The sequence below is a fragment of the Ptychodera flava genome, chromosome 4, assembly GCF_041260155.1.
Source record: "Ptychodera flava strain L36383 chromosome 4, AS_Pfla_20210202, whole genome shotgun sequence".
Taxonomy (NCBI): domain Eukaryota; kingdom Metazoa; phylum Hemichordata; class Enteropneusta; family Ptychoderidae; genus Ptychodera; species Ptychodera flava.
Window position 1 is genome coordinate 13291333 of NC_091931.1, and position 19951 is coordinate 13311283.

At 38.6% G+C, this 19951-nt stretch overlaps 1 protein-coding gene across 1 annotated transcript; it reads left to right on the top strand.

Moving 5' to 3' along the window:
- Positions 1–5666: 5666 nt before the first annotated feature.
- LOC139130932 (translation factor Guf1, mitochondrial-like) lies at positions 5667–19591 on the top strand. Its single transcript, XM_070696784.1, has 14 exons — positions 5667–5960; positions 7799–7910; positions 8400–8548; positions 9148–9306; positions 9940–10023; positions 10345–10409; positions 11583–11786; positions 12446–12575; positions 12859–12968; positions 13508–13712; positions 14610–14711; positions 15436–15569; positions 16075–16333; positions 17016–19591. Exons 1-14 carry the CDS (start codon positions 5814–5816, stop codon positions 17139–17141), a joined length of 1986 nt encoding a protein of 661 aa, XP_070552885.1. The 5' UTR covers positions 5667–5813; the 3' UTR covers positions 17142–19591.
- Positions 19592–19951: the final 360 nt, after the last annotated feature.

Sequence of the window (19951 nt, forward strand, 5' to 3'; positions counted from 1 at the left end):
GTACAGGTTTTGTCAGATTAGGTGAAATGTTATCTTGACCCGAAATGACCCCTTGCTGTAGGAGTCGGTAATTCATCATTGTGACAAGTTTACAGTTGCCGAGGATCGTGTCTTATGGCTGCAAGAGAGCACAGATAAAGCTATTATGAGATTTTATAATTTTGCTATATTTTATTCCATTGCCTCCCCCGCGATGCATCGCGGAAATATGAGAATGGTTTGATTGTCAATTTTTAATAGATTCGTCATTTTGGAGGCTAGAATATATCTTCTTATTAGACTGAGCTATGATTGCACGAAATATGATCAGACTTCTCGCAACACCTTCTTTTAAATCTACCGTGGTCGAGGAAGCATGACGCAGCGAAGAAACTATTTCTCCGTCCTCGGCGATACCAGATACGTAGTTGATTGACCTTGGCCCAAGATACTAACTTGACAACTACTTTGAAGAAATAGAAACAAGAACGACATCATTCAGATTCTTCATCATCATCATCATCATCATCATCATCATCCACTTAAAATGAGCAAACACTTTTTTAAATTACCTATTTGCAATAGTAACCATCCTTTTCTAGGGTTACGTGTATTTGATGACATGTTTAGCGACAAGGCAAGTGCTATTAATTGAAAAAAAAAATTGAACAGAGAAAAGCATTCACTTGTGGCTGTGTAAATTATGTAAAGACAGTTCATTGTCAGCACAACAGTATGAACCGTACGATTTAGTTATGATCACCCTTTCGTGGTACTCAAACAACTGCGAACCTGTCAAGCCTGTGGCGTTCCGCTACTGTGTATTTCTGTGTTTAAGACTACTCACTCACTCACCCACTCACTCACTCTAAATGATCGACAAAATCTCAGATCCTCATAAGAAACCGTGAACTCAGTCAGTCATCTCGATGTACATCAATATGGCGAGAAAAGTACGGCAGGCTAGCTCAGAACATAATATATGTCAGAAACTCATGAAAGCAAATCTATGCTGGGTGACCTGTGGCTTTTATAGCTGATTCATACCAAGGAAAGGGCATAAAAGTTGTATTAAGCATACACGCACGGTCCGGTACAGGTCACGACGGTTGTCAGATCTGTCGCTAAGTTACGCAGTCTTTCTCGCAAACTCGCAACTGATTATACAGCGTCCAGTGTTAGTTGTCTGGATCGGACACGTCTACACGTTAATAATTTGCTTCATATAAGCATCAATAAATTACAGGTTTGTAAATTATCTCCAAATTGGTAGTTGAGACTGGCTCTCAGTATGTTCAAAACAAGTTTGAACATTAGGTACTCGTTTAATTGACTTCTTCGGTTGCTTGAAACTCGTGAGAATGGAAAGCGGGCCCACTTCTCCTTTCATATGTTACCATAATGCTTTCTTGAAGAAACCAATTTCTAAGATTTGTGTTGGAGAAAGCTTAAAACTGGTTACTGTATATTAGTTATTGTAATATAGGCCTATATTGAGAACGATATAATTCCGTCTTTTGATGACGTCATCTTAAAGTTCCATTAGCTGTATCTTCTGGCGATTTTTCCGTTAGTTTTGATTGAAATGATCACTGGCTCATGTTGAATAGCATGTCAAATAACAGCGAATCGCATATTATTCGGAAACGTTACGTGCCCTACAACTAAATAACATGTGATTTTACAACGAAAATTTCAATTTTTGTCCGGACAGAAATACAAACTCTGTTGACACGCGGATTGCAACGTAGGCATTCTTCTGCACCTGTGCGAGCCATTTACAGCAATTTCAAAATAAATATTCATTACTTATGCCCGGTACTTACGTCGTAGTCCATTGTCCGAGCACGTTGCGTAGCCAGATGTCTGGCAATCCACGACGCAATGTTGTTTTGATCCCGCAATAAGCGTGAACTTGTACATGCCAGACGTCAACAAACGAGCTCGGAAGGGCAACACGTTTGAACAAAAATTAGCAGTTTTATGTGGCTATAACATCACTAATCATGTTTGTTTCTTCGTAAAACAACATTTTGCAACAAATATGAGCCTCCAACATAGAATTTTCCGAGGTAAAAAATGGTCAAAAGTTACAAATAATGGCCCTTTAAGTGAATTTTATTGATGTCAATATACCACTGGCAGCGGTGTCACCGAAAACAATGAGAAACAAATTCGTTTACGGGCGTGTGTTCAGAGCACCCCCGGGTTTATGATATTCCTTTTCAAGAAAGCATCTCCCTTTATTGTATTTTGTTCCTATTCTTGTTTAAAGCCAAAAGGCAATACCTCAGCTCTTCGCGTGTTCACATGATGTTATGCGAAAATCTTTCGGATTCTGCAAGGCTCGTCAAATTTTTCATCTTGATCAAACCACGTATTTTGGATTTACATCCTAAAGACTATGTAAATGTAACAAACTTTCCACTCCCTGCGCTTCCGGACCTTCGAGGACTGAGCTGAACGTAACAAAAACTTCCCTCAACATCTGTCTGTTTCTTTTGTGTTCAGCCCTACATACGACAGTAGCCATCGGTCGTGTCCAATATATGTCAACTTTCAATAAAAAAGAAGTATACGCGTATCATGATGTCTCAGTCTATCTTTTGTCCTCTTTGAAGTTATCACAATGCAAACAATTCCGGTAATGTTATTAAAACCATGCAGGTGGTTCGTTGTTTGTCATCTTATTCACCAGATGAAGTATTTCGTTGCATTGCATGCCGGGAAAATTCACGATCCCTACCGTCGCATCCGAGTCCATCGAGACTTGTAGTGCTGTCGAGATCAACGGCTGGCGATTGGATAACTTTGATAACGGTCCCTGGGCCCTCAGGCGGGACCATGCTTTGTTTTACTGAGGGCAAACAATTGGAAAAAAGTAATACAGACAAATAGGTAGACAGACAGAAAAGCGGACAAACTGTGAGTGAACCCAAGAGGTCGGGCTTTTGATGTGAATTTTCAAACTGAATTCCCAATATTTAGTTCGACATCTGTGTATTATACCAGTGTGTTACTGGCGAAAATACGGCTATCTGATTGGTCGAGATGTGAAATAAAGAGTGCTATATTCGCGATATTGCACAGTTTGAACACGCGCGAGGTCTTTGTAAGAGAAAATCCATTTTTATAACGTTTAATGCAAGAATTTCAATATACTATTATAATAGCAATAAAGCACACCAGTAACAGCAGGTATACTACCACGGTCTTGATCGATTCAGTCCATATATGCATTTGCTGTCGCTGGTGCGTGTTCGTGAGCTGGTGAAAACCTTGTGGTATAACCGTCGCCGGGGAAGGTTTATTACCTCTCGTTATCATCTTCTGGGTCTGCAAGTACAATCCCTGAGCTAAATCTGTAGACTCGAACCAAATCTGGAGGAAGGAGCAGTTGATGCAGAAGTGATGCAGCATATGTTGAGCAAGCTTTAAAGCGTTGGGAACTTACGGAAGAAATGTGTACAATTATGCACGGGACTGAAACATTAAAGAAGCGGTGTTTCTCCACTGAATGATGTCGGTCCCTGGGTGGAGCACTGGATGTTCCAAGACAAACGATGGTCACGGTGCATATAATTCATATGCACTGGGAATTTTCACGAAACATACTTTTTTATCTCACTTTTATGTAGTATTCGCTGAATTGTCCTGTAATTTGACGTTTTCAAAAACTACGGAAAATGTACAACCATTAAATGCTTCGCAATGTAGAAAAAGCTGTTTCGTCTAAAAGGTAGAATTCTGAGAGTGTTGGCAGCAACAATGATTTGATGTCCACCAATTGCGATGGGATGCGGCTCATGGTACTCGTAGGAGCACTTTGGTTTTCAAAAGTTTGGAAGAATAAACCTTGGGAGGAAGGAGTATAGCAAACTGCACCATATTTTCAGTGAGAACTCGCCATCAAGGAAAATATACGTTGAACTTAAAGAATATGTCAATTTAAACAAATTATACAATAGTTAGCAGACTTCTTCTTAAATCTTGTTTATCATGCAGACGTTTAATTCTTTATGAACCGCTAGGAAAACGGAAAATTCGACAACTATAGAACATAATCCATGATCAGCTAGAACAATACTTTTTAGCGTATCATATTATACAGAAATGCCGGGCATGTAATTTGTCTGAGTCGATACATATCCATTATTATCCTGAATCTGTGTCGGTGTAGCCAATTTCTATCGATGGCAAGCCTCGGATGTTAAAAAAGACTGCCCAACCAGTCCCTCTAAAAGTTCATTTTGTCTTTGCGATAAACCGGGGCTCCATGAGAAGTTACTGACATTCAGTTTTTGAATACCGGCATTTCCCCTTTGCGTTGTCATCAATGCTATGCACTTTTTGGGATTTGAATCACGATGGTTTCATTTGAAGGTCATATTAAAATTGTAACATTGTTTCGCTCGGCAATTAATCCTGTTGAAAAAAACGAAAGCCCGATTACGTTACCGTCTCAAGTTGCGCTCTTTTTGATGTGCTCTGGGTCAGATCAGGAGTGTTCAAGAAGAAACACTGGAACACATCTTATTTGAGTGTAAATATGTAAAAGAAATCTGGCAGAAATAAATTTCTTTCTTTGTAAGAAAACACAACTTTGATAACAATATCAATATCAAAAGATTAGCAATTGCAGGAATCAAAAATGATAATAATGCAACATCTGACATTATTTACTGTATAAAATACACAGTTTGGAATATTCGAAATTCGGTTACTTTTGATGGGATTAAAGTTTCCCTTCAATCCTATGTTATGCAATACAAATGTTATCTTTCCTCATAGATGAATACATTATATTTCACTTATAAGATGATGAACAAAGCTGAGGACTTTTTTGACAAAGTTTTCAAGCCTTGTAAGACTTGAAGGAGAAGAGTGCATCCTGAATGCATTTATATGATGATCTTTGTAGTTAAATGACTGATTTTTAGTTTTTTTTTTCAGGCAAGTTGCATTGTAATTTAACCATAGACTTTCTCGAGGGGCTATGATTTAACGCATTCACAGTTATGTAGATTTGTTTTATTTGCTATATTGATGAAATAAATGAATTTATCTTTTTCCAAAAAATAAACAAACAAAACAGATCGGGAGAGGCAATTCGACTGCGCCGTGTCACTTCTATTACGGTACTAATAAGCGTTACAGCCACTTGGGAAAAGTGTATACGCTTCTACTTGGGTGATACCTAACTATAACACCCTCAAGATGGTTGGCTACCTGTAGGCCTACTGATTACGGCTAAAAAATTTATAGATGTACAATATCTCAGATTTTTCGATGACGACACGTCCCATTTGACCAGCTTACCGGAATACAAAAAAACTCAAAACTTTCACCTATTCTGGATACATCTGATCTTGATTTTCACAGACTACCGCTTTCCTTTCACTCCAGCTGTTGCAAAATTGGAATCACGTTCTCGGGCACAAGGCCGAAGACCTGTGACCTGCCTTTTCATTCATTCTTGAAATGTGAGGGAATTTACAATCCATGTAGTACGGTGATACAATAAAATTCTTCAACACCGACATTAGATGCAAGTCGTCTTTACCAGAGAAGCTTAGCGGGAGCGCAAACATCCCAACAAGGAATTTCATTAGGGCTGGAGGTACCTATCGTGGAATGTTGCTGCCCAGCTGGACCCAACATGACCTCATGTGACCTGAAGTTTTCCCATCGTGCACTATTCAAAATGACTGCGCCCATTGATAACTTTCCACGACGTGAGGAGTGTAAATAATGTACTTTAAGACAGCATTAGTCACGAAAAAGACATAACTAATGTGTTGATTGATACTGTAAGTACCTAGGAACGTACCACAATGAGAACAGTTATATGTCCATGGTGTCGATCAGTCTCTAAATTCGTTAAGGGATGGACCCACAACAATTACCGGTACCAGCAGCAACGACTGCTGTCCCGAACAGCGTTGTACCTTGCACCGGCGACCAATCCAGATTCGGACAAGGTATGTGAAAACAATATTTGTGACAGGTATTTTATCTTTCCAGAACATGCGGAAGGGGAAGAGTAGAGCGACAATAGTGGACACAAAACGACATTCGTACACAGTCCCTCCACTTCGTATAACCATTGGTTTGGCCTTATCGTCCATCGAGGTCAGCTGTGCAAAATTCCTGCGCTTTCAGCCCTACGGGCCGGCGCTACGCATCCAAATTCTTTCTTTCTACCTCCATGGACAGAAGAAGTCTACGCACGGTTCGCTGGACACACTTACTGCAGTAACCTCAGTGTCTGCGGTGTCTCCCTCTGTCCACCTGTCTCTTTATTTTGAATTGCTTGCAGTTCCGTCACTCGCAACTTTCTCCGGGAATTTTGGGTTGTACCGTGGAAGTTAATTTTTCATCCATAGTTGTATCATGGAGGTAGTAGAGAGTTACCTCCATGGTTGTATTGAATCACAATCCCTCCACCCAGGGGCTGTTATTGAATAATGGTTATTTAAATGCTAGGGGAAGAGGTAGCCCTATGAGTATGGCGAGATTGTCCGACTTTGGCTACTTTGGGAGGCGGCATATTCCAAAGCTGGACACTCTCGCCATATTCGTAGGGCTAGGGGAAGAGGTAGTTTGTCTAAAGTATGCAATCTTGCGACTTTATCAACAATACCTCATTGCCTCCATTGCCAATTGCTGCTACACAGAAAAGAAAAGGAAAGAGCTGAGGTGAAGGCTTACAAGTGTTGTACACAGAACTTATTTATTCATTTATCTGACCATATTTGAGGATGAGCAAGCAGCTGAAACGTTTGATGATCTATTGGCAATTTTTGTTTTGCATGTCAATTTCAAGTTCTTGTTCAGTGTTGCAGCCAGGAATTTTAAATCAGGGGAGACCGTGTCCCACTATTGTTTATTTCTGGGGACATTGCACATTTTGGGGACAACATGCATCAGTTGTCAATCAGATTTTATATATTTTGTAACAAATTAGTTTCACACAAAAAAGAAAAGTCATCGAGACTGCGTCGCTATGCTTGAATTTCAGGCAAGTATATCATATCTGCTGCCAATCATAGCTCAGTCAGACTACAAGCAAGTTATGATATCAAGTGCAGCGTTCTAATTACTTTTTAATCAAAGCTCAAAAAGTATGTAAATATAAGCCAAAAAATAATCATGCAAAACAAAGGTAATTGTCAGTAACAGATATTACTTTCAAACTACACCCAACACAGTTGACTCACAAGTATACGCAAGGTGGCCCGCAGTATGGAGTATGCGGGACAATGGGTTCCGTTTTGGGGATATTGTCACAAGGGCACATCCTGGCTGCAACACTGCTTGTTCTACTCCCCTAAGCATGTTAAAATACCTACTTCATAGCCACCACAGTAAAATGCACTGTTGTCATTGTTTAATTTGAATTCTAGTCTAGACCAGAATTCACTTGTCAACAAAAATAATGCAGTTGACATATGTGTACAGGTTGAGTTGACAAGCTGAATACTATGTATCTCAACATACTAGGGAGTAGAACATGAAAATGTGGCTGACATTTCAAATAAAAACAGTGAAAAAAATCATCAACGTTACAGCTACTTGCCCATCTAAGGAGCATAGCCTGGTAAACTCTGTCGAGAGTTTATCCCCTAAGTTGCCTTAGCATTAGCTTATCAAATCAAGAAAAACAGCTAAACTACCTACATTGTAAAAACGTGAAATTTCTTCTTGTCTTGTAGTATGTTTGGTTTACAGAATTGCTCTCGTTTATTTAGTACTGGGTAAACCCAAAATATACAAATGGGTTTCTAGACTACATATTCTTTGTAATTGTTGTTTTTAGGATGGAATTGACATGTCCAAGTTTCCCGTTGAGAGGATACGCAACTTCAGCATAATAGCACACATCGACCATGGTAAAAGCACACTGGCAGACAGACTTTTAGAAGTTACAGGTGTGTATCAATTACATTGTGATTTAAAATATTTGAGTTGTGCAAAGTAACCCTCATGAATTAATACATAGGCAAGATTGATGAACATTTGGCCCATGATTGTCAAATTGAAGTCTTCTGAAATTTCGATGTTCTTTCTGACATTAGGCTTCTAGATGATGTAACGTTTCATATCACTCTGAGGAACCTCAGTCTACCAGGTGTTGTATGCAAATCAATCTAGCGTTCCTGTATCCAGTAGGACCAATTATCAGAACCATAGAGTAGAATTTCTAGTCCACTTTTTCAGTCCAATTTTTCTAAGTCTACATGTAATTCCAATGAAGGATAGGAATGAATGCACAACTTCATAACATTGGTTTAGGACTGCTGATGTGAATTTTACTCTTGTAATCATGAACAAGTCCCAAATTCACTAAAGCAACCGTCTCTCTATTACTTGATACGTCTGAAAATTCCCTTTTTTTCCTTCATAATTTTTCTTTCCAGGTACTATTTCACGGAAAAACATCAATAAACAAGTGTTGGATAAACTTCAAGTGGAGAGAGAGCGGGGCATCACCGTGAAGGCCCAGACAGCATCGCTATTTTACAAACACAACGGAAAGACGTATCTTCTGAATCTGATCGATACTCCGGTATGTATGATGTGCTTGATCAATGCAGTACTGTCATTGTTTGAAAGGTGAATACAGGAAACCCGAGAAGAGACATGATATTACCGATAGAAAATGTCCAAACGGAAACTTGGTCCCAGGGAAAATTTAGGCATCCAATAAGCAACTGTTAACCCAAATAGAGCCTATATACTATATGAATTTGTATGGAGTCCAAACCGCAACTGTAAACCCTAACACAACCGGTTGAGTTGTAACAACACATGACTATGTGTGTTCAAGTGGTTAATTGGTGAACAATTTTATAACAAGCAGTACAAGGTAAGGAATAAGGAATGATTGACAGGGAGTCTAGTAATTCTGTACAGCTTGCTCACCCCATTCCCTGTGAAGTGGTCCAGGATCACCATTGATAACAATGGGTTGGTCCTAACCACTGTGGTAAAAGGGGTCAAGGGTTGCTCTCTGATGTTCATACGTCTCATGAATTTTCATAATTTGAGACTCAGACAGTGCTGTTTTTTAAAAAAACACAGAGGTAATTATGAGAATCAAAAAGTGAAGCTAGCTAGCAAGATCATGTGTGATATCCTTTCCGTTCAATGTTTCCCCTTCTACAGGGCCACGTAGATTTCAGTTATGAAGTGTCCCGATCACTGACAGCATGTCAGGCTGTGATTCTTCTGGTGGACGCCAACCAAGGAGTGCAGGCACAGACAGTTGCCAACTTCTACATGGCATTTGAGTCAGATTTACACATCATACCGGTCATGAACAAGGTACGATATGCCACCTATCCATACTTATCAGTACTTCATGTGACTCTCCTTTCTGAGAATGATCACCAACTTTGTTATTGGAAGGTATTTTGTTACTTAAGGATATACAGTCACCTGTGATCTAAATATGCCCATGTATGGTCAAAGGGGTGTTCCTTGGTATTCAAAATGCCCATGTGAGGGCGCTGTTTTTAAAAAGCGGCCACCTGCTTAAAATCTGTGATTGTTAGATTTTCTCTTTCCATGGTAACTGTGGCAAAATTGGAACAGGTGACAGTATACTTTTAATCTCTCATCGCAGAGAATATAAGGATTTAGTAGAATGTGCCTCTTGTAAAAGGAAGAAACTTGTATCGTCCATCTTTTTAGAACTGGAATTTGTCTTTCCCCACGCAGTGAAAGAGTAAGTTCACCAGATGCTAGTAAGTCATCACTCCCTATGCAGAGATATATGTTGCTATGTGATGTGATTTACGACATTGCAAATTAACAATGACCATTTATGATGACCAACTGATCACTGCAATTGTCTGAATAATAGAATAATCAGATCCCTTACAGTAGCAATGTGTGCCTAACATTTCTTATAACGTAAAATGCTCATGACGTGACCTTTCTCTGACCACTTCACAGATTGACTTAAAAGTTGCAGATCCAGACAGAGTGGCCAGTCAGATGGAAAATTTATTTGATACAAAAGAAGATGAAATCATAAAGGTTAGCTTACTTTTTGCCTTACTCATTCTTTGTCTATTCGTCTATGCATGTGTCTGTTTGTGTGTGTGTATGTCTGTGTTCATCTGTCTGTCTCAAGAGATGTTTAATTAAATGTGTGAGGTCAAGAAACACCATAGTTCAGACTGAGCGGTTTTAATGTGCAGTATGTTGTCCATTTTCTAGAACTGAATTTTTCACCATAAACATCGGTTTAAAACCTGCTATAGGCAATACATATAAATGCACGTGAATTTAAGATAATGCATGTGAAAACAAAAAAAAATTAATGATTTTGTTTTCATCCACCATTTATTACTCCAGGTGTCTGCAAAGCTTGGTACAGGTGTTGAAGATGTTCTTAAGGCAGTGGTTGAAAGAATACCACCGTAGGTGATAGACAAAAAAATTATTTAACTGTTCTCTGATTCAGCTTTAATACATGTACTTTAACAATTACCTTTCAATTTTTATGCTGAAGCACACATGTACGGTTAGCATGTCGATCTCAGCAGGGTGACTTCTGGTCATGTGACTTGATTGTTTTGCAGCTATACCGGTAGATCAGTCTGGACAAGGATGATTTCAGAAGTATGCAGGATTAAACACGGAGAAGTGGGGTATAAATAGATCAAGAGGCCATGACAATATAGAACACTTTTTTTGTGAAAATGGGGACAATGTCTGGATTATCACTACTTATATCAGTGTATACAGTAGTACAGGCAAAAGAAGGATCAGTTATAAAGTATTACACAATTATTGAAAATGTTGTTTGCAAGTCACATGTCCAAAATGATTCAGCTGCTGTGATTGGGATGACTGTATGAGATACTTAGATATTCTTTTGATTTCCTTCAGATCCTGAAAGTCAATTGACATCATATTAAAGGCCCAGTAACAGCATGGTTTTACAATGTCTTTCAATATTTTTGGTCCATCTATCTGCAAGTTTCCAGGTCTACTTCCAACAGCTCGATGCCTTGTCTTTAGCTGTGGCAACATAGATACCATGCATTGCTCTTTATGATAATAAAATTCATGTACCCACCTGAATATCAGTCATCTGCAATGACATCAAATAATACGCCTCACACATTAGCACTGTTCATCAGCAAGCCAAATACAGGGTATTGTTTTGCTATATGTGGTACATGTAGGGGTAAACTAGACAGTTGATAAACTGTAAAACATGTCTTTTCAGCTAGCATCCTATTTAGGCTAATTTAGCTTTGCTGGTCAATTCTCTAATTTAAGATACAGTACTGCTAAAATAAACTTTTCCCCATATTTACCATGGTGAGGATGCTGTTTAAGCTAAATTAAAAACCTGCTGATTGCAATTAAAATCTGAATAAGCTAAACTGCATGCATCTAATTCAAAATGCTCTACACAGTACTTGATAAACATGTAGGGCACAACAACAATACTGAAAACAGTGTCAAAAGTTTTGGTTACTAAGGCTTTCACGTACATAGTATCCCTAAAGCTATTAGCATTCACAGTTTCTGGTCTTTTACCTCTGACATTGACACTTTGACCTTTGAAATTATTTTGACAGGCCAAGCAGTGATCCTGACAAGCCGCTGAAGGCTTTGTTGTTTGACTCCTGGTATGACCAGTACAGAGGTGCCATCTTGAACATTGCCGTCAAAGATGGCAGCCTTGGTGTCGGAGAGAAAATCACATCGGCACACACTGGCAAGACATACGAAGTGAAGGAAGTTGGTATCATGCATCCGGAGCAGACGCCCACAGGAAAATTGTAAGTGGCTGATCAACTGGAATTTGCCGTAGACTCCTGAGAGCTCATCAGAAATTTATACAATAACAACAGCTACTCTGTAGGTGGGAATTCAATTGCAGAGTTGCAGTTGCTTTCTATATAAAGTCTTATCCCACGAGGGCGCTATTCATCATTCAGCCACGGGTAAGAATATGTACAGTGAAAATGGCTACAACTGACAAGGCGGTCCCGTTTAGGTTTTTTTACCTACAGAAGGACAAAAAATGCACAACATTTTTGGGAACTTGTAAAATTTCAACTGTCTGTCACAGTTCAAAAGGTGATGTCATTTATAGTGTAACAATTCTTCTTCTTCGACTCATAAACTTTGAAGAAACATTCTTGTAAAGTAACTGTAATTCTGTTGTTAATATTTACTGGATCATTTTCATATCCATGATTATGGTGGAATTACCACTATCATGACAGGTAGGTACAAGGATAGTATTTCAAGTGCTGTCTGAAATTTTAAGCGAAAATTATGTGACACAATCCATGTGAAACGTAAAAGCGATCATCTCCATTCATCACTTAATTTCTGTAAAAAAGTGAATTTTTATTTGTGAATAAATCCCCTCAAATTTTGTCGCACACATGTCATCATATTTTTCTCCAATATTTGTCATTTTTGCCACCAGGCATGCAGGACAAGTTGGGTACCTGATTGCAGGTATGCACAACATAAAGGAAGCTCAGATAGGAGACACTCTGCACAGGTTTAAACAGCCTGTGGAACCACTAGTTGGTTTCAAGCCTGCAAAACCCATGGTAGGTGAACATTTTTCTATTGTTTATGAACAGTGTGATCCTTCATCGTAAAGACATTGTTTCATATTTGTAGAGGAAATGTACTTTAAAAAAGTTGCAATTGGTCTCTCTGACAAAGAATCTGTTGATTAATCTAGAATGTCTCTTTTGTCAGTGCAGTTTGTGCCAATATTTTATTACATATTTGCTATAATTGGCTGGAGTAATTGATCACAATCAAAGCATGAGTGCCCAGCTCAATACAGAGTATATTACCCAATAACCCTTGTAAATGTTCTCACAGGTCTTTGCAGGGATGTATCCTGTTGACAAATCAGAGTACGTGTCCCTGAGAAGTGCTGTAGAAAAGCTGACGTTAAATGACTCCAGTGTGTCTGTCAGTGCAGACAGTAGGTAAGACAGAATTCAAACTGATAATGGGAGGTGGGGGCGGTGGTGGTGGTGGTGGGGGAGCTGGATTGAGAATGCTGACTTGTGATTTTGCATAATTACCAAAGATGGAACAACTTGTAAAAGAAGCTAATTGTCCATCGACATCTTGTTTACACAAGTTGGAAAGATGGTGAAGTTGAAGTCTGCTAGTTTGTCTTTCAAGAGTAAACTTTTCCAAGACAACAACCAAACACTAAGTTTCTGTCTGTTTTGAGTTAGACACTGTATAGTTGAAGCTACTTTTATATATGTTCCAGCTTTCTCTCCCTCCCTCCCTCTCCATCTCTCTCTCTTTCTTTTTGAATTTCAAAACTTACATTTACTCATTTACTTGCTTAAAACCTACAAGATTTGCTCCCTCACTTAAACTGTTACGTGTTTTATTGTGTATACTTACAATGTACTTACATATACCGTATTTACTTATGTATCCCTACTTGCTTACCTACACACTCATTCACCATCTTACTGATTCTTTCTCTCCTTCTTTTGTGCCGCAGTCCTGCTCTGGGGCAGGGTTGGAGATTAGGTTTCCTTGGACTGCTTCACATGGACGTGTTCAATCAGAGACTGGAGCAGGAGTTCAATGCCGCTGTGATTGTTACCGCTCCGAGTGTGCCGTACAAGGCTACCTTGAAAGACACCAGAGCGAACAGGTTGGAATATGGTGACGTTGATGAGATCACCATCACAAACCCTTCGCTGGTGAGTTAGCGCGTGTTCTACTTAAAATGCTTGCTGGTGGTACCTTGTTGCTGTACTTGTAGAGGCATTGATTGATGTGTTTCATGAGAAGATCAAGGTTTAAAATCTTAAGTCATTTTTTAAGCACTCTTGAAATGATTTCAACATCCAGACACCAATTAAGGTTAACCCGATCATACATTCACAGGGAGTTACTACCGTGGTAAAATGTTACAGTAACATTCACATGATGTTACTTTTCTTCAGCTCTTTCCACAACTTTATTGCATCTAGACAGGGTAATAGGGGATTCCCCTTCTGTTGACAAGTTGGCACCCACACTAGTAATTTGTCAAGAGGGACCAGACCCCCATGAAATGGTGCCAGTTATACCTTTAAGAGATATAAGTAGAACACATGAACTGGTGAAATCCCCCCTAAATTTTCTGGTAAAGGGGAAAAATCTCCCCTGTTGATGCCATCCTGGATGAAACACTGGTAGTGAATAATTTCAATATATTTCTGTACAGCATATTTGTTGCAAATCTGCCATGAAAGTTATCGTGTTGCCTGATGACAAACTTGTATTCATAACACAAAAAGATAATCACTTTTTCACATGGTGCTTACGGCATCAACTTAATGTACATACATGTATAGTGTCCACAAGTTAGCAATTAGCAGGTAGCCTGTAGGATCTTATGAGCTGACATAATAGGTAAGGTACTGACAAAAGCCAACAGCAATCTGTACATAAATTTTTTAAAATGTGATCATTTTTGTTGACCTAAACCAGTAAAAAGGGTAAACCTGGAGGTATTGTGCAGAGATCATAGGTGACATTTAAGCAAATCCAGGTGATAAAATTTGACTCATATTCTAACATTTTCCATTTGTATTATTTTTTATCTCACCAAGTTCCCGGAGAAACATCGAATCACACAGTATTATGAACCGATGGTGATTGGTACAATAATAACCCCAGATGATTACCTTGGGAAGGTCATGAACCTGTGTCTGGTAGGTGTTGCCAAATCGTGTTCTGTGTTGGTTGTAGTCATATAAAGTCAGGATGGGTATCTCTCATAAACGCATTGCTTGTAGTTGTTAAGGAGTGTATGTCACATACACACAAATAAATATGCATGTAAAAATGCAACCTATGTACCTGGACTCTTGTATGCTCATGACGTTTCTGTTAGGCAGACAAGTTTTCAAGCTTAAAATTACCTCAAGACAGTACTGTATTTACAAAATTTCCTTTACTACACAACGTCATGAAATGAAAAGTGGCCGTACTGCACCTAATACACATTCTAATACCTCGTACGTCCCCTCATTGGCAACTCATAGTGCTCTTATACTCCACCAAGATGACCCTGAATAGTGAAGGTGAGTACAGCCTATTTCAGTGAGAAACTGTAGCTGTTGTCCTGTTTTGTTTCTCTGTGCTCTGTTAGCTTTGTGAGTCTTTCAAGGCTTAAAGGTCTTGGTCATAGAATTTCGGCTCATACAATGTAGGGAATAAAAGCTGAGAGAAGGTCCGACTATAATAAGTGGTTGTTAATCTTTGGGGACTCATGTCGCTGTAATGTAAAGTACATGTACGGTTCCTTCATTACTTGAATCATCTCTCTGTAGTTTGTACATGCACGATGATTACTGTGACGTTTCCAATTCCAGGTGGTCTGTATTACAGCAAACATGCCTTTCTCAATCTTTGCACCTTTGTGATTTCTTGCAGAATAAAAGGGGAGAGCAGACAGAATTTACATACATCGACAACAAGAGAGTCCTAATGAAATACACACTGCCACTCAATGAAATAGTGGTGGATTTTTATGACCAACTCAAGTCTGTGACTTCAGGCTATGCAAGGTAGGACCAGGTCATGCCAAAAGAGCAGCCCCAGAAATGTATAATTTATGGAACTATGCCCATTGTGACACTGTGAATGAGGGGAAGAAAAATGTAGTGTCAAGTATTTTGAAATTTGTAAACCTGAAAGAAATTCAGTAATCTGTATTTACCCTCGCCAATCCAAAATTGACAGTTAGTTTAACCATGGTGACACCACTGTTAGCCATGGTGTCACCACGGTTAATCATGGTGTCACCATGGTCAATCACGGCTGACACTCCCTTTTACTGTATGGGGATAATGAGCAATGAATTGTATGTGATGTATTGTTTCATCATGTACTCTGTGTGATTTTGAGATACATGTAATGCAAAAATGAATCTGTTGCATTCCAAATGCCTGGAGATTCCCATCATCTATGCCCTTGGATGAAGTATAGAACCTTTGTTAATGCTTCCATGATGTCTGACTGTTGTATGGATACACTGTCTAAGCTTACTGTCTGATAATTTTTTACCGTTAGCTTTGATTACGAGAGCTCTGGATATGCTGCAGCCAATTTGGTTAAGATGGACATTCTGCTGAATGGAAAACCTGTGGAAGAACTTGCCACCATTGTTCACTGGGAAAAGGCAACTGGTGTTGGCAAAGTGGTCTGTGAAAAACTGAAAGAGAGCATTCCCAGGCAGCTGTACCAAGTTGCCATCCAGGCTGCCATCGGCAGTAGAATTGTAGCCAGGGAAAATATCAGAGCATTGAAGAAAAATGTGCTGGCAAAATGCGTAAGTTTTTATTTAAATTAGAAGAATAGCTGTTAATGAGATTAAAAACTTCTGATGGTTCACAGTGATTTCAATGTAATTTTGTGTCAATGCCATAACTTTAAATTATATTGATAAACAAATGAATGTTGCCATAACAAGGAAAATCTAATCCCCAAAGTGGCACAGTTGGAAAAAATGTGTAATTTCTCAAAAAAAATTCTGATATTTTAAACTTGTTTTCTTTTAAGATTTGACAACATAACTTCACGTGCTGTTCATCAGTCTTTCAGCCCATGTATGTGAGGTATCTGGGATTGCTTATGATAATCAGAACTTTGTGTTTTATGTGTACAGCTATAATTTTATCTTCTTAAGTTTGGTCAGCATAAAATGTTATAATCACAGATTTAATATGATAGCCCAAGCTGCCTAATTACATGTTTATACTTCTATATATTTTCTGCTAGTGTAAATGAAAACAGAAGGACTTATCCACATTTTGATAAATTGATAGATTAATCACAATGGAACAGCTGTTCTATAAAAAAAACACCATACTCCCTTGCTTATACATTCATGGCTTACAAATTAGGTGGCTTGGTTTCCGTTCATTTGAATGTAGTTCAGCATCCCGTGAATAAATTTTTCTTCCCATCCTTGAGTCTAATGTCATTATCTGTTTTTTCCTCACTCGTGACAGTATGGTGGTGACATAACCAGAAAGATGAAGCTGTTAAAACGACAGGCAGAGGGCAAGAAGAAGATGAGAAAAATTGGAAACATAGAGGTGCCAAAAGATGCTTTTATATCTGTTTTGAAAAGGTGATGGCTTCTTCCTGATGCCATCCAGTGCTTAAGTTACATTGTAGTTGCCAGGGGGTAATGTTGCTGAGTTAAGGAAAAACAGTAGCTTCCCAAGGCCTTAGTGAATCCATCAGCTTAAGCTCATGGTATTGCACTTAGAAGGGATGACTTGCAAATGTTTGATCAATATCTCAAAATACTTCATACTTTGGCTGGTCTGAAATAATGAAAAGGGAACGTTCAAACAGTGCAATATTGTCCCCAAGATGCTGTTTGCATATTTCAGTATCTGAATATCTGAGCAAATATCAAAAGCAGCTACACTGAGATTTTAGAAGAACTTACAAGAAATTGAGGACCTATGATAGGCATGTGGTGGCCTGATGAAAGCCTACATTCGGCTGGTGATCTTGAGGGGTTTCCCACAATAAGATGGGGATCTAGTGGATCCGATAAGAATTTGCTGTCTTCGGAGGTGGTAGCTGATGGTAATATTGTGAATAGCAAAAAACCTCATATCCATGGATGCTTGAGGATATACTCAATGATAAAATACTAGTATCTCGATGGCACAAATAAAGTGATCAGATTGAGACGTGAAAATGTCCATGCTATATTTGCAATATACCACATGTGAGCTCTTGTCTAGAGAAAATTCCAGAAACATATTAAAGTAGAATTTCAATATACTGTTGTGATATAATAGCAAAAAACCAATGGGTATGCCACTTGGTCTTCGGACCAGTTCATGACATATACTGTATGCACTTGTTATCACTAGGCATATATATGTCTTGAAGTGGTCAAAATTTCATGGTATACTGTCGTTCCGCATGGTTTATTGCTTAAATAAGCACCAGGGGTGTGCCATAGCAAGGGTTATCAAATGGTTTGAATTTGGAAAGCCAGTCATGTTTTATTCACAACATTATCAGTCATATGCTTTGAAGATACCAGGTAGAGAAGGTACATTATCATTTCTCAGTTATGCAAGGCCATACATGTATATGTACATTTACAGTATGTTAGTCCATTACATCTTCTTGAAAACACAATCACTGTGTACAAACTTTGCCTACTGTCCTCATGTATAGCCAGGTACTAGTTATGACTTGTTTTGTAAAATATTTCAGATTAATAAATTTATGTCATGCCAATATAAGCAGATGTTATACATGTACTGTACGAAATATATACAGGCAGATGCCATGTTTATCAAGGGTATACTTTTGGAACTTGTAACAAGCGTACTTATGCTTGCTGTCGGCTCACTGTTGCCATTGATGGAGCCATATAGTAATGATACATTTGTGATCAGTTAGTCTTGCTGAAGTTTTCTTGCCACTTAACCTTATGTCTATTTTTGTTGTGTGCTATGTTGTTTTATTTATGTCTACAGATGACAGGTAATTGCTCTTTCACAAACATAGGATATGCAGAAAATGCTGTCATCACTTTTTGTGCCTGTGTCTTGGTAAAGTCATACCATTGCATGACATGTGCTAGTTCAGCCACAAAATATGAGCCATGGTTATTTGAAATAAAATAGCTGTATTGATAGATAAAGCTACAAAGCATAGGCACTTTCAAAATATTCCCAGGCCACGAAGTGCATGGCCAGCTTTTCAGTAGGTGGATTATTCAACATGTTGGTGATATTGTATGCCATTCAGCAGTCTCTGCAGTCAGAGCGTAAACAATTCTCCAATCGGTTGTCTGGAAGAAGCATTCAAGTTCAAAATTTCTTGTATAAATAGAGGATGAATGTGTTACCACTCTTTAAAAGCCTTACATGTATGTAGATGCACATATGTTAAAAGGGAGGGGGCTGTCGGAGCTGCCCCGACTGACTTTCTTGTTTACAAACAATGTATTTCACACACAAATATCTGGATGCATCACGTCAACATTGCTGCAACAATGTACATTATCACAAACATGTTTAACGTTTAACGCCAACTTGCCGTGGACCAAAGAGACTGGAGAAGACCATGCTTGGATACAGTATTAACCTTGGTCAGTGTTTACCTTGACATGCATATGTGCACATCCTGTCAGTAAATGGATCTGCTGTTTTAAATGCGAGAGCACTATTTTCTACAATGAAATATTTATATATAATAAAATAATTTGCAAAAAATGTGGATAATTTTGGTCTACAAGTCAAGCATGCAATAAACTAGCTGCGAGCTACTGGATATGGACTGTCTTATAAAATAGAATAATAAACTTTCCTAGTGAGATGATCTTCTCACACTTTCAAGAAGAGAATACTGCACTACATGTAGGTCAAGTACTTACATTTTGACACAAGCATGGTGTGAACTGCAGAAAAAAAAAATCACGCTGTAGAACGTTCCTTCTGTAATTCTGAATGATGTACATGTATGATTTGGCATTTTGTCAGAAGATACCTTGTACTTTCCTGTATGATGGAAAGAGGAACTGATATTAAAGAACCAGTAGCTGTAACTTTTGATGATTTTGAAATGAGAACTATAATTAATATCATTTTGTTCTTTTCAAAGCATGTTAAGATACATGTACACGTACGATGGTCAGCTTGTCAACTCTAATGGTCTGTACATACAGGTGTAGACTACACTGCTACATGTATTGTTGCCTAGTGCATTCTGGGTCTGACTAGAAAACAAAAACCATAACAAGGCTTTTTACACATATCGACACTCATTTGGCAAGACAAAATAGTGGGTGTTTCAATATTTAGCAGAGTAGAACAAGCAAAAAGTCTTCAAATGTTTCAGCTTTAGTAGCTGGCGCAGCGGGCCAAAAAAGGCGGCCACACTCAGCTCACTGATACACATGCATCAG